Raw genomic sequence first — 25,446 nt, forward strand, 5'->3', positions numbered from 1 at the left:
GTTGTCCATCATGTCTGGTAGCACGTGTCCTCACTATCTGTGAGAGAATGGAATACAGAAGTTTAGTTACCGGAACAAACAAATCTACACAACAAGAATACAAGAATCTGAAATTTCCTAAGGATTCGGCAGCCTCTCGAAGATAAGTACAGACGACTCTGTACCAATCCGCAAGACACTACTAAACCTATTAATGACTCGTGAGACCTATGTAACCTAGGCTCTGATACCAACTTGTCACGACCCAAAATCCTAACCTGTCGTGATGGCGCCTATCGTGGTACTAGGCAAGCCAATATTTACTAAATGACTCCAACACTCTTAATAGAAAATGGATGTAAAGCAATTTAAATAGTAAAATTTTTCATAAACATGATAAAAAATCCAAAACACAATGCGGAAATTCCCAACATCGGGGTGTCACTGAGTACATGAGCATCAATACATCACAAGTTCGGAAAATACTGTCTATGATAATCTGAAACTAAATACAATAAGTGGGAAGATAGGGAAGGAGAAACAAGGTCTGCGAAACGCCAGGCAGCTACCTCGATAGTCTCCGAGAATCTGAACTCCATAACTCAGCAACCTCCATGATCGGATGCACCTGGGTCTGCACACAAGGTACAGGGTGTAGCGTGAATACAACCAACTCAGTAAGTAACAAGACTAAATAAAGAACTGAAAGTGGTGACGAGCTTCACAATTATAGTTCAATTATAGTGATTTCAACATAGGAAAGTAGGCATGCTCTCAAGTTCGATAAATTAGATCAAACAGTTACTCCATGACAAGTTTAAGTGAAACAGAGTGTAATATCCTTCAGAAATTTCAAGACAGTGATACATGGCAGTTAAGTGCAACAATAATGAAATCAAATGCAACCTCTCAGGGCCACAGTCACTCAACCCTCCCATTCCCTCAGTACGCAGCACTCGGCACTCGGCACTCACACTCAGTAGGTACTTGCGCTCACTGGGGTGTGTGCAGACTCCGGAGGGGCTCTTTCAGCTCAAGCGCTATAATCCGCATGGACAACTTAAGTGCTGCACGGACAGCTCACGTGCTATAGTATAATATCTGGATCCGCATGGACAACTCACGTGCTATAGTATAATATCTGAATCCGCACGGATAACTCACGTATATAGTATCAATATCTCACAATCAACCCCTCGGTCTCACTCAGTCATCAATCTCTCCAGTCTCTCGGGCTCTCGGTGATCATGAAAGCCAGCCCCAACAGACCTCTGAAATAACCTTGCACCTGCGACCTCTGCTCACTTCCTCCCTGGCCGCTTCTGTGGCTCCCTTCTCGCTTCTGCGAGAACACACCTGCGATCCCCACTCTGCAGGTGCGATTACACCAGAAGCTGGTGAGCTTCAGCATTCCCTCAAACTTCAAATCTATCTGATAATCATCCGAAATCAACCCGAGGCCCCCGGGACCTCAACCAAACATACCAACGAGGCCTAAAACACTATACGAACTTAGTCGGGCCCTCAAATCACCTCAAACAACATTAAAAACACAAATCGCACACAGATTCAAGCCTAATGAATTTTGAACTTTCAATTTCTACAAACGACACTGAAACCTATTGAAACACTTCTGATTGACCCCAAATATTGCACATAAGCCATATTTGACATTACGGACCTACTCTAACTTCCGGAATCGGAATCCGACCCCGATATCAAAAAGTCCACTCCCGATCAAACTTTCCAAAAAATCCGACTTTCGCCATTTCAAGCCTAATTCCACTACGGACCTCCAAATCACAATTCAGACACGCTTCTAAATCCAAAATCACCTAACAGAGCTAACGAAACCATCAAAACTCCGTTTCGGAGTCGTTTACTCAAAGATCAACATCCGATCAATCATTTCAACTTAATCTTTCAACCTTGAGACTAAGTAGGCATTTGGACATGAATTCCAATTTTTTTTCAAATTTGGAATTTCACTAAAATTTGAATTGAAGATTAAGTTGTGTTTGGTTATAATTTTTGCGACATATTTGGATGTCTTTTTTTCAACATATTTTGCAACTAAACACTAGTAACCATCCCATTTTCAATTGAAAAACTAGTTCTCACCAATTTTTCAAATTTGAAAATGCATTTTCAAGTGAGATTGGAAAAATTGTAAGATTTTGATAACCAAACATTGTTTTAAAATAAATTGAAAAAAGGAAAATTTTCTTGTGTCCAAACGGCTCTTATATGACTCATTTCATTCTGAAATCTCACCGGACCCGAATTGACTACCACAACAAGTCACACAACAGCTATAAAATACAAAATGAGCAGTAAATGGGGAAACTGGACTACAACTCTTAAAACGATCGGCCGGGCCGTTACAATGACCAAGTTTGACTTGAGTCAACACTTTTAGTAAACAACCTCAGAACCGGGATTTGATGGTTCCAATAGGTTGGTATGATGATTTGGACTTGGGAGTATGTTCAGATCGGGTTTCGGCGCTTAATGTTGAAAGTTGGCTCATTAAAGGTTTTCTAGTTCTTTAAATTTTGTTTGGAGTAGACTTTGGTATTATCGAGGTCCATTTGGGATTCCGAGCCTGGGAATAGGTCTATATGGTGATTTAGGACTTGTACGCAAAATTTGTTATCATTCCGAGTTATCTCAGTATGATTCCACGCGTTCAGAGCTAGTTGAGAAGTTTGAAGTTCATAAGCTAATCAATTTGATTTTGGGTGCGATTCTTAGTTTCGATGTTGTTTTACGCGTTCCGAGGGTTCGAACAGGTGCGTATTATATTTATGGACTTGTTGATGCAGTTGGACGGGGTCCCGGATAGCTCGGTTGTGTTTCGGACCGCTCGGAGCTAAGTCCAAAACTGCTGCACTTGCTGGTTCTGGTTTGCTTATTCGCGAACGTGGAGATTTCCTCGCGTTTGCAATGAAGGAATGGGACTGGGGGAGGTTTTGTTCTATGCGTTCACGAAGTGAAGCTCGCGATCGCGATGCTCTGGGCCATTGTTCATCGCGTTCGCATGCCTATGCCTGCATTCGCATAGAATAAATTGGGTCTAGGGACTCGCTGGCCAATTGTTCTTCGCGTTCGCGAAGGTAGGGCCGCGTTCGTGAAGCTTTGGTCAGGCAAGCCTTCGCGAAGTACATTTTTCTAGGGCCTGGGTAGTTTGCCTTCGCGATCGCGAGGCCTCTTCCACGATCGCGAAGAAGGATCGTTGGGTAGTGGACTTTAATAAAAATGGGACTTTGGCCTATTTTATTCATTTCTCTCATCTTGTGGCCGATTTTGGAACTTTTTACAGAGGAATTTTTACCTAGCATCTTGAGGTAAGTGTATTCTATACAATATAAATTTAATACATAGATTATGGGTAGATTTTAACATGAAAATTGTAAAAAATTTAGTATTTTGTTGAAAAATCTAGGTTTTGATAAAAATGGGATGAGACCACGAAAATTGTTATGGAATTGAGTAGAAATTATATATTTGTGTTCGTGAGGTTATGGGTAATAATTATTTACAAAAATTTTCGGAATCCGGACACGTGGGCCCGGGAGTGAATTTTAGGAATTCTCCAAATTGGGTTGGGTAATTACTCTAATAGTTAAATTATGAATTTTTGAGCAAATATTGATTAGTGTGTACAACCTTTGGCTAATTTCGGATTGCTCGGCACCGACGTGAGGCTTTTAGTGTGATCCGTGGACCGAGAAGTGGATTTAAAAACGAGATAAGTCTCTTGCCTAACTTTTAAAGAGGGAATTAATCCCATAGGTATTTAAATTGTTATTTGCTACTAATTGTGGGTGCTACGTATGCACGAATTGACGAGAGTCCATAGGTAGCTAAAAATACATGTTATGTCCGGGTAGATATAGGACTTTATCATGCAATACTTGCACTATTTGAACTCAACTTGTTAGTTTAATTACTTGTATTAATAAGTAAATTTTAATTGAAGATGATGTTAGACCGAGCTTTATTACTTAGAGATTTGGCGGAATGATTAATTATTGATGGAAAGTTTATAATTCCTTTATGGGCTTACCTTGGGTTGTAAACACGAAATTCGTAGTTCGAAAAGTTTCTCTATTCCTGTGGATCGGGCCAAACGCCTCAAAAATATTTATATATAATGTGATGCATCCATAGATCGGGTTGTACGACCTCGGTAGTGTATGTATACTGTTGTTATGGATCGAGCCGTACGACCTTGGCATAACTCGTGCGTGTTGTCGCTAAAAGTCCGATTATACTCGATATATTCTTCATGACTCTAGAAGTTGTAATTACTGTTGGCCCTTACTTGTTGAGATTAGCATGTGATATTTGGGAATTTGTAACTTGTTATTTGGTTAAAGCATCACTTATTTATTGTCTCTTATTCCATTATTATTGTTGTATTTTATGCCTATTTATAATTCTTGCACTTATGTATATTGACCACTAGTGAGTGTCGATGTCGACCCCTCGTCACTACTTCTTCGAGGTTAGAATAAATACTTACTAGGTACACATTGTTTACATACTCACGCTACACTTCTGTACAAATTGTGCAGGTTCTGAGGTAGGTACATCTGGTGTTCGTCCAGGCGTGCATCTGCATTACCCGGAGGCCTAATGATGAGCTGCTTCTCATGCTCTGTTTTGCAGCCCCGGAGCCTTCTCTTGTTATATTTACTATTTCTATCTATTCTTTTGCAGACAGTAGTTTTAGGGAGTTTTGTATATTCTACTAGATGCTCGTGCACTTATGACACGGGGTTTTGGGGAAATTCTAGTAGATATTCATGGTTTTTGATTTATTAAATTCACTACTTTACTCTCATGTTTAGTTTATGCTTTAGACTACTACGATCACCTACTATTTGTTTCGTTATTAAATAAAATCAATGAGTTTAAAATATTAAAATAAATAATTAAATGGATAGTTCATTATTGGCTTGCCTAGCGTGTGCAGATCCAAGTACATCTAGCCGAGGTGATTTTCATACTTGAGTGGTTGCCAGCTTTTTGGGAGACTACGAGGTAGCTGCCATATCATCTGCAGTCCTTGAAGTTCTCTTTCTGTCATCTTTATCTTTACTGTTCTCATATTTAGACAGTTGTATTAGAGGATTTTGCTTGTACCTTATTATTTAGTAGTGCTCGTGTGCTCGTTTACACCAGATTTTGGGGTGGTGGTAGTAGTATTTCAGTTATTTTTATCAGATATCTATGAGATTTTCCGTTGTTGAGTTTATTAAAGCATGTTTATTCAAATGTTTAGCTATTATGTGATTGTCGGCTTGCCTAGCAAGTGTGTTAGGCGCCATCCCAACATGTTGGGATTTGGGGTTGTGACAGATTCAAACCCAACCTAGTTGGGTTATTATATTTGCATTCGACCGTTTTACACTATTTATATAGGTGTAATTTGAGCGTATCATTACCCTTCCTCTTTTTTTTGTTTAATTGTTATTAGAAGTCCACCATAACACAATAAAATAAGTTAAGAACTACCAACTAGAACTAAAATTAAAATAAGATTAAAAATGAAATAAAAACGAAAAACACGTTAAGCACTTGGGTTGTCTCCCAAGAAGCACGGCATTTATAGTCATAGCACGCCATTTTTGCCTCCACTTCGAAGTTATGAATTGGATCCCCAACTTTGCTTCAGGTTTGCGACTATGCTTCCAAGGTGGTGATACAAATCCAAAAGAACCAAGTAACAAATATCGCATTTTGTACTTTTTGGTCTTTAAATGTGGGATATCATTTTGTCTTCTTGGTATGGTAAATTTCAGAATGTATGCACTTTGTTCTTCATCCCTAGACTCCTCCATAGGCTTGGATGGCTCGATTCCCATGTCACCATTCAAACACAACAAAAAATGTTTAGAATAAGGTTCAATTCGCTCCAACTCTAAAAATATATTATCCTTGATATCCTCATCATTACATGCACCGGAGTCTTCAAAAATCATATTTTTCGCCTCCTAACTCGACTCTAATTTAATTTTCTTAATATTGGCATCATCTTGAAAAATATAGTTGAATATACGGCTCTCAACGTTTAGCTCCTGATTTTGTCTTATAAGTTCTTTTTCAGCTTTACAAAACTCGTAAATAATTTGTTACGCGTTAGATGCATCAATCTTTGCACTCAATTGAGCCTCCAAATCATGAATAATGATGCCAAATCTATTGATCTCTTGCCTAAGCTCACCTCTTCCTTCTATTAAGTGTCTCATCCCATTTGTCATTTTCTCACGGAGATCCATATACTCCTCTACTAATAGCCTGTATATATCCATAATACGAGCGTTACGTTCCACTCCTTTCACTTTGTTGCTTCTATCAAAATCACAAGCATTATTAAAATCATCATAAGAAGGGCTAGGGGAAGGATAATAACACTTAGAAAAATTATTCCAATGGCCCTCGCAAATATTGCAGGATTGAGATGGTGCACACAATCCATCCCTGGATATATTTTTATAATATTGTCACATGTGAGATCCTTCACAATATGAATAAAATCAGAAAAATAAGAATAATTACCAATCCGCCACTTCTCATTCCAAATGTCATGTTAATAAAAGTAAAATAATATTAAACTAAACTAAAATTAAAAAAACTTGAATAGACAACAAGAGAAAATCTGATGCTTGGAGCATCTGATGCTTGAAGGAACAACAGATGATTGTGATCAAACGAAGCAACCTCATTTCCGGACATGCTTGTCTAGAGCTAAGCTTCGTCTACTCAAATTTTGCTAGAATTTCACGCCGGAACTGCAAGTCTCAAGACTGATGTTCTGATACCATGATAAAATTAGCTAAATTTCAGCTGCACAAATATAGATCCATGACATGCAAAGGATATTCTCTCGATGAAGTAAAGAGAAAGCTTCATAAGAACATAGAGGAAGCGGTTATTTTCTTGATCTGAACTAGTGGTGGCAAAATGGTTAAAAGAAAGCAGTTAACCACCCGTATTATTCACTAAAAACGGGTTGGATAATGATTTTTTTAAAAACGGGTCAAATATGGATAAGAACCATATTATCCATTTAGAAAATGGATAACCAATGAGTAACCAATGGATAACTAATGGGTTTAACTTTTACATTTGTAAAGTCTAAATTGGGGGTTCATCAAGTTTGGGAGACTAAAAATTCTACCAAAAGTGATCATATTCAAGAAGTCATGGACCCATATTATCCGTCGGTTAACCCGTTTCTTATCTGTATTTAATATGGGTCGGGTCGGATAATTTATCCGTTTTTCCATTACCCATTTTCGACCCGAATTATATCCGACCCGAGCCGCCCGTTTGCCACTCCTAATCTGAACTATAGAGAACAAGTCCAACTTGTCTACTATATAACACATACACGTGCAAGCTCATTAACAGCTAACAACCCTCTAACAGTGTTAACTAACTAACTCCCTAAGTTCTCCTTTTTAGCTAATTGCTTCTTTCCTAATATCTAGTATTTCAGTCCTGATCAAAATAGAAGTAGACGGGAAGACTCCTCGAATTCCTTCAATGCTCGGCTGATGAGTAGTTGATGAGGAACATTTTCTTGTAGGCCTCTGTTAAAGCTATATTTGTGGTGCTATAACCACCATCTAGAATGAGGTTCAGACCACTCACATATTTGGAATCATCACTTGCCAAGTACAACACTGCCTTTGCCACCTCGTCTTCATCTAGTAAAGCTCCTTTCAGATTTCCTCCTCCTGCAAATAACTTGTCTGCCATTTTTCTGTCATCGATTCCAAGTGTGTTCAACGCCAGTGGTGTGCCAATTGTGTAAGGAGAAACACAGTTTACTTTTATTCCATACTTCCCTAATTCGACCCCAACGTTCTTGGAGAGCCCCAGAATTGCATTCTTTGACGCCGTGTAGGTGTGTGAGACATCACCATACGTTGCTGTTGCAGCGCTCGCTGTGAAAACAATGGCCCCTCTTTTGGCTGGAATCATCACTCTAGCAGCATGTTTCGCGCAAAAGAATGCTCCAGCAATGTTTACATCGAACACGTTCTTAATAATGTCATAATCAACCTCTAAGATGCTGGAAATTGGCTTACCCATTACACCTGCATTACTAAACATTATGTCGAGTTTAGTGAACTTGGCAATTGTTGCATCCACTGCATTTTGAACATCCGATTCGATGGATACATTGCAATGGACAAAGATTGCTTCTTTGATGCCAATCTCATGTACTAAGGAAGTTCCAAGATTATCCTGAATGTCAGCAATTGTAACCTTTGCACCATGTTGAACAAAAAGCCTAGCTGTGGCTGCTCCTATGCCACTGGCACCACCAGTTATAAGTGCTACTTGATCTTCCAACCTGCAAAATCAAGTTGAAACAGAGATTGTTACTATTTTCTATGTGTAGGAAAGAAGAAAAAGAAGAAAAAGAAGAAATAGAAGAAGACAGAACAAAAACCTTTTGGCTATTGGGGTTTGAAGAGGAGAGATAGCCATCTTCTTAAGCTTAAGAGCTCTGTGTTTTTATATACAACTGCTTCAAAGGCTTTATTTATATGAAAATCAGAGGCCAAAGTGGAAAATGAAGTTGTATAATGTCTAGAAGACATGACAAAGTCAGAGCACCAAAATGCTGACTTGGAAGAGGTCTAATATTGAGGCTCCTCCTTGAATTTTCAGTCAAGCTTCTAATTTCTAGTGGTCCCTTTCATTTCGTGAGGAGCTTTTTTTTTTAATATTAAATATATCCCATTTTTCCTTCCTAACTAGTACTCCATATAGTTTTACCCATAGTGGCCGTTATCTTTTTAAAGACAGAAGTTGTGTAAGATAACCAAAATATTTTTGTAATGATATAAAGATGAAAGGAGTCTGACATTAACTTTATTAGGTGACTTTTTACAAGAATTTACAAATCAACTAGTAATTAACAAGGATTGAAGCCGAAAATATTACAATAGTTTCTTTAATATAAGTACAGGTAAAAGGCAAACTTCAAACAAACAGGAGGCAGAAGACGACTACACTCCCTCTGACCTTTAGGTCCATTTTCCAGTATAGAGTAAAATGCATGAGAGGATCATACAAATTGAGACCGAGAACCCTCAGGCGACATCCTTTACTTCTGTTTTGCTGGGAGAAGGCAACCAGACTCCTTGCATTTCGGCAACTTTGAGGGCTTTCTGCTTTCATTCCTCCACAGTTTTGCTGCCGCCTTCTTGAATCCACTCTTTGCATAAGTGACTAAAAGCGCAATGAGCTCACTGAAATTCAAAAGGTAAAGTTGTCAATAGTTAAGATATTTACTCTCTTAGCTTTGTTTGGACCTGCAAACTGCCATTCATTTCAACTCAACAAGAAATTGTGCCTTGATTGTTCATCATTTGCAATGTGCAAAAGATATATTTTAATTCTACAACTCCTTTAATTCAAATAAGGAATCTTCAACTTCCATGCATTATGTAGGTGAATTGTGCAGATTTGATCACTATTATCACGGTACTAAAAGTATATCAGTAGTCTGCACTAGCTCAAAGGTGCATGAAGACGATCGTCAAAAAACTGATATTAGAGCTATCATTTTCTTTAACATCGATGTTTCTTGGACCAACTTGAGCCTACCGCAACTAATCTACCAGGTAACTCTATCCAACTCACTGGCATAGGTTGTCAAGGTTATCCTGCCCACAGAGGTTGAAGCGGATGGGCTCAGACCAAGTGTTGTAGCTGGAATATAAAGATACCCTCTTTACATGACTTTTGTTGGTCTTAGGGTTTGGGAATGTGATTACCTTTACTTTGTTATAAACCCATTCAGAATATACTGAATCCTTAAACAGAGCATTTCTAATAATAGTTTCACAATCCACATGGGTGTTAACACCTATTACTCTCAACTATTGCTCTCTAATCAGGTTTACGGGGATGTGATTTTCAGCACTATAGCATTTTCAAGATTGTCTTTAATCTTTTTCCAGCTAAAATCAAGAAATCCAAACTCTGCTCCTTTTTCTTTGAAGGAGATTAAAGATCCGGAATACAAGGAGATTAAAGATCCGGAATACAATGACACTCCTAAAGGAAAGGCATCTCTGGGAACTATGTGCATGTTTGATGCTCTATTAATCCAAGAAATTGACACGAAATATCCACACAGCAGACAGCTAAGTAAATATATTTATTCTTCAAAACAAGGACAAAATCGAATAAGCAATCATAATATAAAGTTCTAAATGTTTTCCTGCTTTCTTCACGTTTATATTCACAAAGCAGCAATGATTAGAGTAAATCCCACTAAACCCCCTTAACCTTTAATGGTTGGGAAACAATACCCCCTCCATCTTTTGAATAGAACCGATAACCCCCTTGAATTGCATTTTCCGATGAGTTTTAGAATTATAAACAACTTTCCTTTTTTTCTTGTTGTTAAAGGTTCAATAAACAAGTGATTTTAATAAATTTTTACCATCATTTCATTTTAAGCTCATTCCAATGAATAGCATGCTCTATCATCCATTGATGTTCATGCAGTAAAACACAGAACTTAACAAGCAGAGGTGGATCTATGTGTATCCTTGAGGGTCATCGGAATCCGTAAACTTCGACAAAAATCTTGTATATGTATATGTGTATACATATACTTATATACATAAAAGCCTTTAGGGTGCACTAGTTGAGCAGAATACCGGTGCCCCTCGCGTTAAAATCCTAAGTCCGCCTCTGTTAACAAGGACCAGAAATGAACTTGAGAATCTGAGCTACATCTCAGTGACAAATTGATGCATCAAGAACATATTTCTTTAAACCATTGTAGGAAAATTCTGGTGTTGTTTAGCTAAATTATGGTTCCACAGTATCATGCATGATCATTTAGTTCCCTTTTTTTATCTTAATCTCTGTAAATATCTTTCAGAATTCTCAAAGCATCAAAAGAAAATTTGACTGAATGTATACAGTGAATGCCTCTTAAAACAAAACGAGAAGCCAAATATGTTTACAAAGTTTTCTTCATAGCCTTCTTCATGGGATCAGGTACTGTCTTAAACGAGGTCAAGCAAAAACATGTTTTCTTTAAATCATTGCAAAAAATTATTTCGTTTGTTGCATTCCTGTGTTATATACATGATTTTGCATTCGGATCAAATGTTCCTTTGCTGAAGTAGACTATTAGATATGTATGCATTCTTTCAAAGTAGTAGATCATATGTTTTGTTTATTGAATCTCCAAGCAAAAAGAAAAAAGAAGACTGTTTAATTCTAAAACTCACCAGAAAATAATACTCGAGGGGATTATCGATCCATTCAAAAGGTGGAGGGGTATTGTTTCCCAACTATTAAAGGTTGGGGGGTTTAATGGAATTTAATCCAATGATTATACTGGCTTTGATGGATAAAACTTTTTCTATGATAAGGTAAGGTAATGTCTTAGATGGCTTTGCTTACAACAATCACCTACCTGGTGAAGCTCTTAACTTTTTTGGGGGGGGTTGGGTGGGGGGAGTGGGGGAGAGGGTGCGGACAAAAGAAAAAAGAAAAATCTAACAACTCATCATAAATAATTGACACGCTAATCCCAAACCTTTTGACTCTGCCACAGGTTACCAGGTCCTTCTCTAGCTATATACTCCCCTCATTCCAATTTATGTCAAGGTGTTCAGATTTCGAGAATTATTGTTTGACCGTAATTTTTTCACATGCCTTTTAAATATTTTGAACTATTAATTGTAGTATAATACTTTTTACGTAATCTTCAAATATGTGAATTTATTTTGAAAAATTCTATGTCCAAATGCATGGTCAAAATTAAGAAGTTTGAATCTCGAAAAGCAAAAAGTGTCACATAAATTGGGACAGAGGGAGTATGTTATATACCAGTTAAAGTCTCATGTATGTTCCAAATGCAAGTAAGCAGTCAATCACTTCATATTCACCAACGTATATCAACACTGATCTTTGTAACATTTTGGTGCATGTTAATTATGATCTTTCTTCAAAGGGGAAAAAATGCTAGAAACTTAATTCAAAAAACAAGCTTCATACTAGCATATCAGATTAACATTTAATGCATACGTCGTTTTACATTCCCCAAAAAATAGACTTGGGGAGATTGGAAATTGTACTAGTCCAAGAGCAGAGAAGGAAACAAGAACTGGAATAATGCTTCGACGTCTCTCTAGCAAACATCTAACTGCACCTTATCACCCAAAAAAGTAATCTAATAGCAATACTCACCCATGATCAACATATTATGCCGAAAACTGTTAGTGAGAAATCATCACCTCATGGTGCTTTATGTCTTTTACTCCAAAATGCTAATCCTTTTGGAAGTTATCTTCTTTAGAACCTTTGAGGGGGGTCATGATACATAGAGTTTCTACCAGTATAATTTTCAGAAGTGACAAACCCACCAAATAGGGAAACCTAATATCAAAATAAGTTCAAACAAAACGGAAAGTTGTACTTACATTGGCGAGCAAGGAGAGCGACCGCCATTCATGTAGTAGATAAACAAGTACGCATCATAGTGCTGGCTGTTAATAAAATAAAAGCCAGGCAACCTCCTTATACACTGAAAGGACATCTTCTTATATAAATATATGGCTGGGTTGTTGTACGAGATCACGTGTAGGTAAACTGCTCGACAAGTTGGGATTGTTGAGGAATATTTTATTACCTCATGAATTAGAGAGCTGGCTGAAAACCAAAAACCATAGCAATACTTGGTAAATCCTGATTGAAGGATAGAATTACAAAATAGAGTACATACACAAGAACCAAGTGCACAGCGCACCTATTCCAAGATTTCTATAACCTTCTGCAACTCCCAGTGTTAGGATGTAAACCAGTGTGTGGTTCAACCTAGCAGATTCATATCTGACAAAATCTTCTATCTATAGATAAGGGTGATTCAAAATTAACAACAGTCCATAAGAAAGAATTACTTGTAAAAGAGCAAAAGACGTACCTCACTGTCTTTTGCTAGAACGATCCGGGCAGTCACAAATCCAATAAGTTCGTCATCTTGACCATTGGGCTGATTGCAATCGACAGCTCCCCAGGAAACAATATCCCGGCCATTAACGACATTTTGGAAGAACTCAGATTCATATCTAAATACCAAAAGAGGGGCTAACAATAAATACAGATCTAACTAATAGACCAACTTCACTTTGGTAAACGAATAAAGAATTTTTTTAGGGACTTCACATGTCATTTATCTAACATCAAATAGTGAAAGTGACGAAAAAATAGAAGGGATCATCTGACCTGATGGGGAACATATCCCCATGGAGTTTCTCCAGTACTTCCAGATCAGAAGGTCGTATAGGCCTAAATTGTATGTGCGCATTGTGGGAGAATTTGAGGTTCAGCATTGAAAGAAATGGCATCAATCCCCGGGCAAAGACTTGGTGTATTTGAGAATTCGTATGAGGAGTGCTATCTCCATGTATGCAATATCAAATGCAATGACCATGCAGTCTCGGCAAGGCCGGAGTTCATTTCTTGCTCTTCATCAATTCTTTCTTACATCACGGGGATGTCATCTTAAAGAGTGCGCTTGCAGCTTTCGTTTGAGCTCCAGCAACTTTCAGCAATGCAAAGATATCTACTGCTGATTAGAAAGAGGAAGCCAATATGAATAAGTTCCCAAAGAAGCACACTGGCGTCATCTATGAGCAGAAGAGCTTTTATCCAGATTTCTAATATGAAAAGTGGATTCATGATAATAAAAAAAAAGAACACTTGTACACTAGGATACAAGTTGTCAAAATTACAAGTGAAAATCAACATCGCCTACTCTTATTTCTCAAAGCATAAGAACATGATCTACAACTTGTGCAAAATCCAAAAATATTCGAATTTAAATGGTGCAAGCGTACGTCTATATTAAATGCTGAAGCAAACAGGTGGGGATCAACATATTTACGAGTTGGGAGTCCGTCGAAATGATTGATGACAAACTTAAGACTATTTGAACTTCTGACCTTCATACTAGACTGTAAAGACAGGAGTCAGCACGAAGCTCTAAGTATCTACATACCTTGCAAATTTGGGTGCTCGGTTCATAATTCAAAAAAAAAAGTTCATTCAGAATCTAATCTTCTTGCAATTATCCGGATATTAGTTTTAAGCAATAAACAAATAGCACGAAATAAGAGTTCCATCTTTGCTATTTGGCAGAAGCAGAGGCTAATTAAAGATTTAATTCTGATGGGTTCAAATGTTTATGTTCTCACCACTAAATCTATAGAAAATTTGCAATTATGGGTTCAAAAGTAATTTCTCGGTTTGTGTGCAATTGAACCCGTTTGAATTACACCCAGAAGGGCCTTTAACTTGTGGACTCCCAAATCTTCAATTTATGCAAATGACAATGAGTCATATACCAAACTTTAGCTAATTTTGCAAACGAAACGAATACAACCAATTGAGCTGGAGAAAAAGGGCGGGCACTAGAAATAACAGAAACTAACATAACGGATATGAAAAAAAGAAGCGAGCTTTATGATCATTCTAAGCAAGAGAAGAGAAACTGACCCAGATAGGAGATATTAATAGTACCAAGTAATATAGTGTTAGATGAGCAACAATTACCTCCGAAATTGTGTGATCAAAGCGATGAGGGGTCAATTGCAGGTACCTAATTTATAGTAGTAAATATTATTATAGGAAACGGAAATCAAAGAGAAAACAAGTACGGATTCTTTTCTTTTTCATGGCGAGGAAATACGCATATCCATAAAATTGGAATCCAATTCTTTGTCATTTCGTCACACTTCCTTCTACTTTCTTGGAAAAATGTGTTAAAAAAAAAGTTCATTAATTAAGAAGGATTAGGAATGGTCCGGGTCAAATTAGAAATAAAAACAATTTGGAGTAAAATTTAAAATATTAAAAAATAAAAATAAAAACCTTCTAATCACACACGATTTTCCTCCCAAACTTTTCTAACTTTTCTCTCAAATTCAATCTCCAAACTCAAGAGTATTATAGGGCTTCAAAAATCAGCTCCATTCCATTTAAATTTGCTTTAAAGTCGAGATTCCTAAACTTGTTATTTCAACCCTAAATTGATTTTTTTGGAATGTTTTTGTACCTTCTTGTTGTTGTGTAGTTTTTGTGCCTAAATTCTAGAGTTGTTGTGTAGTTAATATTTTTGACCGAAAATTTGATATTTTTATGTTGTTTAATTGTAGTCGTTGATGTGGTTGTTCCACATGCCCATAAAATTAGTTGTTGTGATATTGAAATAGCTATATTGCTCTATTTTGGGTTTGTGGGATACTTTTTTGCCCAGATGTTTCAAACATGTCAGTTGAGTGTTTGAAACATCTTAAGATATTGTTAAATATTCGTATTGTTATTGTTGTTGTTGTATGTTGTGAAGTTATTGCAATGTTTATCCGGGTTTGGTTAATGATATTTTGAGCTGAGTGTTTGAAACATCTCACTAAGATGTTTGAAGCTTCATATAAGATGTTTGAAACATCTGTAAGGATGTTTAACAATCCATGAGATGTTTCACCAAAAGATACCTGATTATCACAATGTGATAGTTGATTATTTTAGCGATTAATAAAATCATTGATAGAGACGTATAGATAAAGAAGTTTGGAGAATTATAATATGAACATTGCTAGCTTGCTTTCAAACTCCATCTAACTAGCTAGAAACTTAAATTACTATATCTTGCTTAGCATTTGTAGATGGCAAAAAATTGATTTGACCTCTTAAGCTCAATCTTGTATGATCATTTAATGCAGCACCTTTAGAGATGTTTCAAATATCTCATTAAGATGTTTCAAACATCTTAAGATGTTTCAAACATCTCATTAAGATGTTTCAAACATCTTAATGAGATGTTTGAAACATCTTGTTGAGATGTTTGAAACATCTTATATGAGGCTTCAAACATCTCACTGAGATGTTTTACCAAAAAATATTTAAATATTTATAGTTTTATTTTTTTTATTTGTTAGGAATAAATTATTTATTTATTTTGTTGATGATCGTTACTTGTTTGTGTGTGCAAATAAAATGGCAAAGGCACATGTGTCAAAGACATGTGGAAGAGGAAGAGATAAATCTCCTTCCAAAAGATCTAGCAAAATAATTAAGAAATCTCAGGAGGATGAGCTACAAAAATCAATTATAGCTGAAGTGGAAGCCAAACCTCTTCAAGTAGTAGAAGGAGGGAATGCTAGAGAAGAAGAAAAATAGAACGAAAGTGAAGAGGAAATTGAGAAAGAAAATAAAGAGGAAACAAAGAATGTACTAGGAGGGAATGCTAGAGAAGCGAAAACAGAGAAAGAAAAAGAAGAGGAAACAGAAAAGGAAGAAGAAGAGGAAACAAGGAAAGTAAGAGAAGAAGAGACAAATGTTGATGAAGAAGAATCAAAAGAGGAGACAATAGTTGATGAAAGAGAAGAGGAGACAAATATTGATGATGAAGCATCAGTAGCAAATACTGAAGAAGAAGCTTCAAGAGAAGAAGAAGAAGCTTCAAAAGAAGAAGAAGAAGAAGAAGAAGAAGAAGAAGAAGAAGAAGAAGAAGAGGCATCGACAGAAAGTAGAAAAAAGAGAAAGAATGATAATACACCTTCTCAATCTGTTGAGGTAAGGTTAATATGTTTCAAATATCTCTCTGGATATTTGAAACATATCTCTAGATGTTTAAAGTTTCTGTCTGGTGTTTACCCGTAAAATGATACAGTTAAATTTGTTCATAGTTTCTAGACAAGTGAGTTAATTTGATCCAAAAGATAATGAAATAACTGATGAAATATAAAATACTTAGCCTTAGAATGTAGATGGAATGACAAAGTTGATGAGTCCGGGAACAGGATTTCTGGGAACGAAAATGATGAGATCAAAAGTGAGAGAATAAGATTATATTTAAAATACTATATAGAATGTAGTGTAAGTTAGCCAGAAAATTCTTCCCCTTACAATGATAACATAGCTCTCTATTTATAGTTATGTCTAGGATCATGCCCTTCTTTAATGTCAATTATGAGGGCCATTGATGAAGATGTAACATTAGACATAAATGTCAAATTCCTTGTAACGGGCCATCATCCTTAATGCTGTAAAATATTCTGTATTAAATATTACCGTGCACAAAGTATTTAAAACTTCTTTTATGATCGTTATTCCTTCCGCTGACAAGCGAAATAGCTATGTTCGGTGGCCATCTCCATCTTGTGTTCCACGTGTCCTTCCTTTAAGCGGCCGCGTGTCATGTCGTATTTTTCTCTATACAGATAGTCCCCCTGCTTTCCGGTGACATAACTTTGTGTTACCGGGAAGTTGGTAGAAATACCCTTTTGGCGGAAATTACTATAATTCCTTTTGAAAGCCACTGACGGTTGATTAGATGCCTCTCTCTCCGTATTTAATGCCCCGAACAAGCATCATCCCACGATTCAGCACAGCTTTTTTCCGATTATCGAGGTAATCATGGCTATGAATTTAGCCGCCAAAATTTTAGTTATATGCATCATCCTCCTCTTATGTACTTCATAATTCTCAAACTTCTAACTTGCATCTTTATTTCCCAACTTTTCTCTGATCTTCTTCGAACCAGTAATTTTCCTTCTATTCCAATGGCTTCCTCTTCAAAACGTGCTAGTTCTTCAAAGGGCAAGAACAAAATCGAGGATTCCGTTCCTCCAACAGTGGGTTTCATCATCCCAAGAAGGCTTAGTACTTCGAAAGATTTTGAAGAGAAATTTCCTATTGCTAACCCTCGTACATGGGCTGTTAGTAGATACTCTTTTTCCATTGGCCCTTCCAGTATTCCTGCTGTGAAGGAGGACTGTCGCTGCACTGAGTTAGATATTATTGCTCCTGATTTATCGGAGAGAGTGGCCCTTCCCAAGGAAGGTTTTACATATTTCTTTACGTATCCCTTTACTTTGGGTGCGTTTTCTTTGAGCGGAGAGCTTGATTCCATAATTGCGGAGTTTTGTCTTCGCTACTAGGTGTGCTTGGCATAGGTAAGTCCTTCAGTGTGGAGGACGATCGCCTGCCTTCGGCGTTTGTGCCAGGAAACTGGAGAGGAGCTAACCCTAGCTCATATGATGAATCTCTATTCCCCAAAATCTTCTGCGGGGGAATGATAAACCTTTGTAAGCGTGGCCACCATGCTTTACTGTCTAGCATGGATGACGACAACAACCGTGGGTGGATGGAATGGTTCGTTACAGTTGCCACCAATGACATTCTTTCAACAATGGCTTCATCCTTTCCGGTTGCTTGGAACCGCTCTCGTAAGTTCCCTTTAATAAACTTTTTCCTACTAAATATTTTTTTATGCTCGTATTGATTATTCAACCTTCATTTGTTATAGCGACTCGATGGATCCCACCGGTGATAGAAGGCTTAGACCGGTGGGTTCAGAAGATCTTGGACATCATAATGCCCGAAACTCGTTTGTGGAAAGAGTTGTCCCTTAAATACGGGTGGAAGGCCAAACATCATGGTAACTTTAAATTACCTTGTTTCCATTTTTTGTACATGAAAAAATTGGTTGAACCCTTCTGACTTGTTCATGAAATTAGGTCTAGCTGTGGGCTCAGTTGATATCCCCGAGGAGCAATGCTTTGGCTGACCCTGCTGATGCGGCGAGGCTGCTTCAGGAGGCACTTACTCGAACAGGCATCTCCAGGCCTGCTTCGGGCGCAAACATTTATTCACGGAGTCCTCGGTTAGAGAACAAGCAACTAAAGAGAAGACGTTCCTCTGCGGCTGGGGAAAAGAATAAGAGGGCAAAGGTTGATGCCCCCGAGTCAACTTTGGTGGAGATGGTGACTAGTCCTCCTTCCGAGCTGGTCATAGACACTGTGATGATCGATGATGATGAAGAATCTAGTGATGAGGGAGATTCTTTACATAGAAAGATACGATCCTCGCCATCTCAACAGGATGCTCGACCTGTTGAGACAATTGCACCAACTAACGATGACGTCTCAGCACTTTGGGGAGAATCTGATTTAGTTGACTATGCTAACCCCCTCTTTCGGGCCCCAATTGTTGTGACCGGTACCGCGGGGCTGAGTACTGGGTCTGTGCCGTCTTTGGTTGGCGAGCATCAAATAACCAACACTACATTTGATACAGCTGTTTCTCACTCTTCAACTCCATCAGCATTATCTCCACCTTCACCACCACCAGCAACTACTACATCATATCCATCTTCATCCACTCTTCTAACAGCGGTTGCTACATCATCTCCATCAGCTGCACCTGATCATGAAGAAGGTGTCCCTTCTCCACAGTCCCTAGTTCATAGGAATTTGGGGCAAAATTATGCCGCTCCTTTTGAAGATCCACAAAGGAGGAGGAGTGTTACCCTTTCGGTCTCTACCGGGTGCAACTTGCTTTCGAGGCCGGTGGAGCTTGCTAACTATCTGAAGCCTTTGTCTTCAGAAAAAGACTGGGAGAAGATTTAGACACTCTCGAGGTAGTGTTTGTTGAACAATGCTATGCATAATGCCGCAGCGGTACGTTCCTTTCTTCTACTTTCGAACAAATGTACTCTAAGTTTTACCTCTTCGTGTTTTGTAGCCAACTTTCTTGCTTCTGAGGGCATTCAAAGGCTGATTCGTGAGAAGGAATAACTTACTTCTGAATGGGATCAGCTTTTGGCGGAACGGGACCAGATTATTCCCCGCCTCTTGGAACTGGAAACCAAGGCTACCGAGCCTGTTATTTTGGAGGCTCATTTGCAGCAAAGTAAGCAAGAAGTGGTAGCCCTTAGCCAAGAAATTAGGCCGCTGAGGGTTAGATTTGATGAAGACAAGGCTAAATGGGCAGAAGTCCAGAACGCCATTCTTGATGCAACCTATTGTGAGGCTGCCTCCGCTGAAAGAGTGATTAACTTGGAGGCGGCCTTAAACTCCAAAAGTGAAGAGCTTGCTGCTGTGGTGGCAAAACATGCCCAGCTAGAAGAGAAGTACAGGAAAACTATCGAGCATAATAGGCTCTTTAGTTCAACTGTCCGTAAGCTCGACGTCAGTCTCAAATCTGCTAGGTCCGCTCGGGAAAGCCTTTCCACCAAAGTTACTCAACTCAAAGAAGATCTCAAGCGCCGAGCGGCTTCCCTCATTATTGAAAAAACTTATTCCATGTATAGAATGAGGAGAAAACCCTTAGAAGAGGCCAAGACTGGTATCATTGACATTGATACCGAAATTACTAAGGCCCAAGAGCTTGAGTTGGCTGCAAAAAATGGACGCCCGGCGCAGTCTGACGCTCCAGGTTCTTTTGATTCTGGTTCCGAGTTTTCGAAAACTGAAGAAGGATTGGAAGGCGATGATGCCGAAGACCAAGCTGGGGAAAATGTTGAGCCATCAGTGGAACCATATACTACTCTCGGGGATGTGGATACTTCTCTTCCTCCTGATTCTGGAGACGCTGGAGCTAAGCTTTTTCTTTCTTTTTCTATTTTGTACCTTTATCATTTTGACGCATCCTTGTAAATAAAAGCATATTTTTGTTCAAGTATCGTTTGAGTCTTACTTTCGTTTGAATATTCATGCAAGTCTTTAACTTTCGTACTTGCTCATGTATTCTGTGCATGTTGTTATGTTCGCGCTTTATTATGTGTAATCTCGGATGCTTTTTCTTTGAAGCATTTTGGTTCAGAGTATTATCCCTTTTACATGAGGGTTTCAATAAGTATTTGCGTAAGTTTGCTTTTTGTGTCTTTTTCGTATGCGGCTTCGGGTGTATTTTTCCCCGATGGCATTCTAGATTCCGGGCATTAATTCTTCCGGAACTAACCCTTTAACAAGAAGGTTTTTATAAGAGAGGGTCCTCTTATGTTTACGATGCTCTTGAAGAGGACGTCTCCTGTTCATTACGGCACTAACATTTGAAGTACTTGTTTAACTTTCAAATGGCAAAATTAACTCATCGTTCAGACAAGAAACAAGATTAAAAACAAAAGGATTTCATTTCATTTCATTTAATTCCTTCTATTTTCAAAAGTACATAAGCATTTTGCTATGCAGAAAAGAAATTGCCATGACTTGTGTCTATCTTGTACAACTTGTTTCTACAGGGCTGGCTATGTAATCCCCGGTCCCGATGATGTATTATGTTCCCGGATTTTCGTACCCCGGTTGATGTGGAATTCAGTGTTGTCGTATTCTCATATCATTCCCCCCAGTGTTCGAATACAAAGAATGTGAATTGGAACACTAGAAGTCTTGTATCTTCGAAGATCCCACCAATGAATTGCTAGGTAATCCTTCAATCGACAACATATCTTGTTTCCCCTTAGGAACCCATACTATCGAGCGAAAGAATACCTAATAGTCCTCTAGTGGTTTGTGCTCATGAACGGTCGGGTAACCTCCATTCGGTAGCAAACTTAACTTCCCGGCGGGAATTTGCTATCGAAGCAAAGATTATCTAATCGTCCCCGAGTGGAAACTTGTTCATTTGCCTTGTTATGAAAGGTCTTATCACTTCTGTCTTCATAGTATACTTTCCATCGCTGCCTCGTTAAAAACCTTGCCAGAAAAACCCAATTGGGACAAAAACTGAATGAAGGAAAAAAAAGTGCAGCACATACTTTCCGTTTGACTATTGTTTGTCAGTAGTAATATCTTTTGAGGTGAGCCGTGTTCCAGTTATTGGGCAACTTGTCTCCGTTCTGGTTCTCCAACTCGTATGATCCTTTCCCAGTGATAGCTGAAACCCGGTAAGGGCCTTCCCATGTTGGGACTAACTTGCCCACGTTGAGTTCCCGGGTGTTTTGAGTTACCTTCCTCAAGACCAAGTCTCCTACTTTGAAATAACGAAGGTTGGCTCTTTGATTATAATATCGCTCCATTCTTTGCTTTTGAGCTGCCATTTTGACATGCGCCAAGTCCCTGCGTTCCTCGAGCAGCTCCAAGTTGATTAGAATTTCTTTGCTGTTTGATTCTTCGTTCGCCTGAAAATACTTTAAGGTTGGTTCCCCTACTTCCACCAATATCAAAGCTTCCGCGCCATACACAAGGGAAAAAGGGGTTTCTCTCGTTCTTGACTTGGCTGTTGTTCGGTAGGCCCATAGAACCCCAGGTAATTCTTCGGGCCAGTTGCCTTTTGCTGCTTCCAACCTTTTCTTTAGACTTCGTATAATTCCTTTGTTCGTTGACTCTTTTTGACCATTCGCGCTCGGATGATAAGGTGAAGAGGTAATTCTCTTTATCTTCAAATCTTCAAGGAACTTTGTAACTTTTGCGCCGATAAACTGCGGCCCATTTTTGCATGCAATCTCTTTTGGTATTCCAAACCTGCAAATTATGTTTTTCCACAGGAAGTCGACCACTTCGCGTTCTCCGATCTTCTGATAAGGACCTGCTTCCACCCATTTAGAAAAATAGTCAGTCAAAATTAAAAGAAACCTTACCTTTCCGGGAGCCGGTGGTAGTGGTCCGACGATATCCATCCCCCATTTCATGAACGGCCACGGGGACAGAACCGAATGTAGGGGTTTTACCGGTTGATGTACTAGTGAAGCGTAGCGTTTGCACTTATCATATTTTCGTACGAAGTCTTTGGCATCTTGTTCCATACGGGGCCAGTAATATCCTGCCCGAACTAATCTTAGCACCAATGAATCTGCACCTGAGTGGCTGCCACATATCCCTTCGTGGACTTCTCTCATGACATAGTTAGCTTCTGATGCTCCTAAGCACCGAGCCAACGGGCCTCAAAAGGATTTTCTGTACAATTGGCCTTTTTTGAAGCTATAACGCGCGGCTTTGGCAAGTAACGCTCTTGATGCTTTAGGGTCGTCGGGCAACTTTCCATGCTCGAGATAATCGATTATTTCGTTTCTCCAGTCCCAGACCAAACTAGTCGAATTCACCTCATAATAACTATTTGTGTCCAAGACTGAGTTCATTAGTTGTACTATCGTTCCTGATTCCGATCCCTGGACTTCTATCGATGAGCCCAAATTTACCAATGCATCTACTTCCGCATTATCTTCCCTGGGGATATGAGTAATTGACCACTCTCGGAATCGTGCCAATAAAGCCTAAACTTTTACTACGTATTGTTGCATACGTTCTTCTTTGGTGTCAAAAATTCTATAGACCTGATTCACCACTAACTGTGAATCATATTTGATTTCGATGACTTTGGAGTCAAGTCCCTGGGCCAATTCGAGTCCTGCAATCAAAGCTTTGTACTCTGCTTCATTATTAGTTAAAGGAATTGTTCTGATGACTTGACTTAAAGTTTCCCCCGAAGGCGTGATCAAGACTATTCCTAGCCCGGACCCTTTTACATTTGAAGCTCCGTCCGTAAATAAGGTCTAAACTCCCGATGTCGACTTTGACACCATTATTTCCTCTTTGGTTGCCAGAGGCAATAGTCCCAGACTGAAATTAGCCACGAAGTCAGCCAAGACTTGTGACTTAATTTTAGTCCTCGATTTATATTCTATATCGAATTTGCTTATTTTGATGGCTCATTTGTCCAATCTACCCGATAGCTCGGGTTTATGGAGGATATTTCTCAGAGGAAAAGTAGTCACCATAGCTATCGGGTGGCATTGGAAGTAGGGCCTCAGCTTCCAGGCGGCGACTACGAGAGCTAAGGCCAGCCTTTTCAAATATGGGTAGCGAGTTTCTGCTCCCGTTAAAATTTTGCTAACGTAATAAATGGGAAATTGCATACCTTCGTCTTCTCGGACTAAAACTGCACTTACCGCAACTTCTGAAACTGCGAGGTAGACTACCAACATTTCACCTTCTTTTGGTTTTAAGAGCAACGAAGGGTTGACAAATATTTCTTCAACTCCTTCAAGGCTTGCTGACACTCCGGTGTCCACTCAAAATTGTTTTTCTTTTTGAGTAGTGTGAAGAAGCGATGACATTTTTCCGACGAACGGGAAATGAACCTGCTCAAAGCTGCCAATCTCCCTATGAGCCTATGGACTTCTTTTACGTTAGACAATTGACCCGAGATGTCTTCTATGGCCTTGATTTTATCAAAATTTACCTCAATTCCCCTTTGTGAGACTAGGAATCCTAGGAACTTACCCGAACTGATCCCGAACACACACTTCTCGGGGTTAAGCTTCATATTGTGCTCCCTCAGGATGTCAAATGTTTCTTGCAAATGCTTCAGGTGGTCACATGCATTTAAAGACTTAACGAGCATATCGTCTATATATACTTCCATAGTCTTTCCTATTTATTTTTCGAACATCTTATTCACGTGCCGTTGATAAGTGGCTCCGGCATTTTTTAACCCGAAGGGCATTACGTTGTAATAATATGTACCAAAATTCGTTATAAACGAAGTCTTTTCCTAGTCTTATGTGTTCATCTTGATTTGATTGTACCGAGAATAAGCATCGAGGAAACTCATTAACTCGTGCTCGGCCGTGGCATCAATCATTTGATCGATACTTGGCAATGGGAATGAGTCTTTCAGGCACGCTTTATTAAGATCCTTATAATCGACGCACATGCAAAATTTATTATTTTTCTTAGAAACTACTACTACATTGGCTAGCCAGTCCGGATATCTTACCTCTCGAATTGAACCAATCTTAAGCAAACGGGTTACCTCTTTTTTGACGAATTTATTCCTTGCTTTAGCAATAGGTCGCTTATTTTGCCTTACCGGAAGCATGTTGGGATCCAAGCTTAACTTGTGTACAGCTATATCCATCGGGATTCCTGTCATATCCTCGTGCGACCATGCAAAACAATCGGCTTTAATTTTAAGGAATTCAATAAAAGCAGACTTGTGCTCTGGGTGTAGTCGTGTTCCCAAATGGAATTTCCTCTCTAGGAATTCTTCGAACAACGCAACCTGCTCCAGTTCTTCTGTCGAGGACTTCATCACGTCTGTCTCTTCTGGTACTTGAAAATACCTTGGTACCTGATATTGTTCCGACTCTTCTGTCCCCAGGTTATCTTCCTCTAGTTCGGGGGCAGGTGCCGGTTCCAGTAATTGTTATGCCGCACTTTCCTTTCCTTTTCTACTGGAGACCAAAATTGCATTCATCTCCCTTGCTGTCAGTTGATCACCCCTTATCTGTTTGATCCCCTTGGGTGTTGAAAACTTTAACAATTGGTGATATGTTGAAGGCACAACTTTCATCTCGTGCAACCATGGTCTTCCCAAGATGATGTTATACCCCATGTCTCCATCTAACACTTCGAAGAGAGTTATCTTCATTACTCTCTCAGTGTTCGTGAGCAGCAAAATTTCTCTCCAGGTTGTCACGCTTGCAAGGTTGAATCTAGCGAGGAGTTTTGTTGCAGGGATAATGCTTCCGGTGAGTTTAGCTTGCTCCAGTACTCTCCATTTTATGATATTAGCTGAACTTCCTGGATCCGCTAAAACACGTTTAATTTTAAAATTTAACATATTTAAAGAAATTACCAGTGTGTCATTGTGCGGTAGCAGTAATCCGTCTGCATCTTCATCCGT

At 38.8% G+C, this 25,446-nt stretch overlaps 1 protein-coding gene across 8 annotated transcripts; it reads right to left on the reverse strand.

Annotated features, from left to right (window-relative positions):
* Nucleotides 1-6,536: 6,536 nt before the first annotated feature.
* Nucleotides 6,537-14,798, reverse strand: LOC107783690 (histone acetyltransferase MCC1). Of its 8 annotated transcripts, none has more exons than XM_016604704.2 (7): nucleotides 14,590-14,798; nucleotides 13,261-13,603; nucleotides 12,959-13,103; nucleotides 12,785-12,884; nucleotides 12,459-12,687; nucleotides 9,080-9,257; nucleotides 6,537-8,353 (listed from the first exon to the last, which is right to left on the reverse strand). In XM_016604704.2, the coding sequence occupies exons 6-7, from the start codon at nucleotides 9,229-9,231 to the stop codon at nucleotides 7,534-7,536; spliced, it is 972 nt and encodes a 323-aa protein (XP_016460190.1). In that variant the 5' UTR covers nucleotides 9,232-9,257; nucleotides 12,459-12,687; nucleotides 12,785-12,884; nucleotides 12,959-13,103; nucleotides 13,261-13,603; nucleotides 14,590-14,798; the 3' UTR covers nucleotides 6,537-7,533. The 8 variants fall into 8 exon arrangements, with proteins under 8 accessions (XP_016460190.1, XP_075103997.1, XP_075103996.1 ...); XM_075247896.1 differs by having other exon boundaries at nucleotides 13,261-13,606; XM_075247895.1 differs by having other exon boundaries at nucleotides 14,533-14,798.
* Nucleotides 14,799-25,446: the final 10,648 nt, after the last annotated feature.

The sequence above is a fragment of the Nicotiana tabacum genome, chromosome 24, assembly GCF_000715075.1.
Source record: "Nicotiana tabacum cultivar K326 chromosome 24, ASM71507v2, whole genome shotgun sequence".
In the NCBI taxonomy this organism is placed as follows: Eukaryota; Viridiplantae; Streptophyta; class Magnoliopsida; order Solanales; family Solanaceae; genus Nicotiana; species Nicotiana tabacum.

What these genes read in the sequence shown, in the direction of transcription:
- LOC107783690 (XM_016604704.2), bottom strand. Translation starts at nt 9,231, where the DNA reads ATGCAAAGAGTGGATTCAAGAAGGCGGCAGCAAAACTGTGGAGGAATG. An exon ending in AGGGTTCTCGGTCTCAATTT is followed by an intron (nt 8,354 to 9,079) that starts GTATGATCCTCT and finishes TTGATTTTGCAG; the next exon opens with GTTGGAAGATCAAGTAGCAC.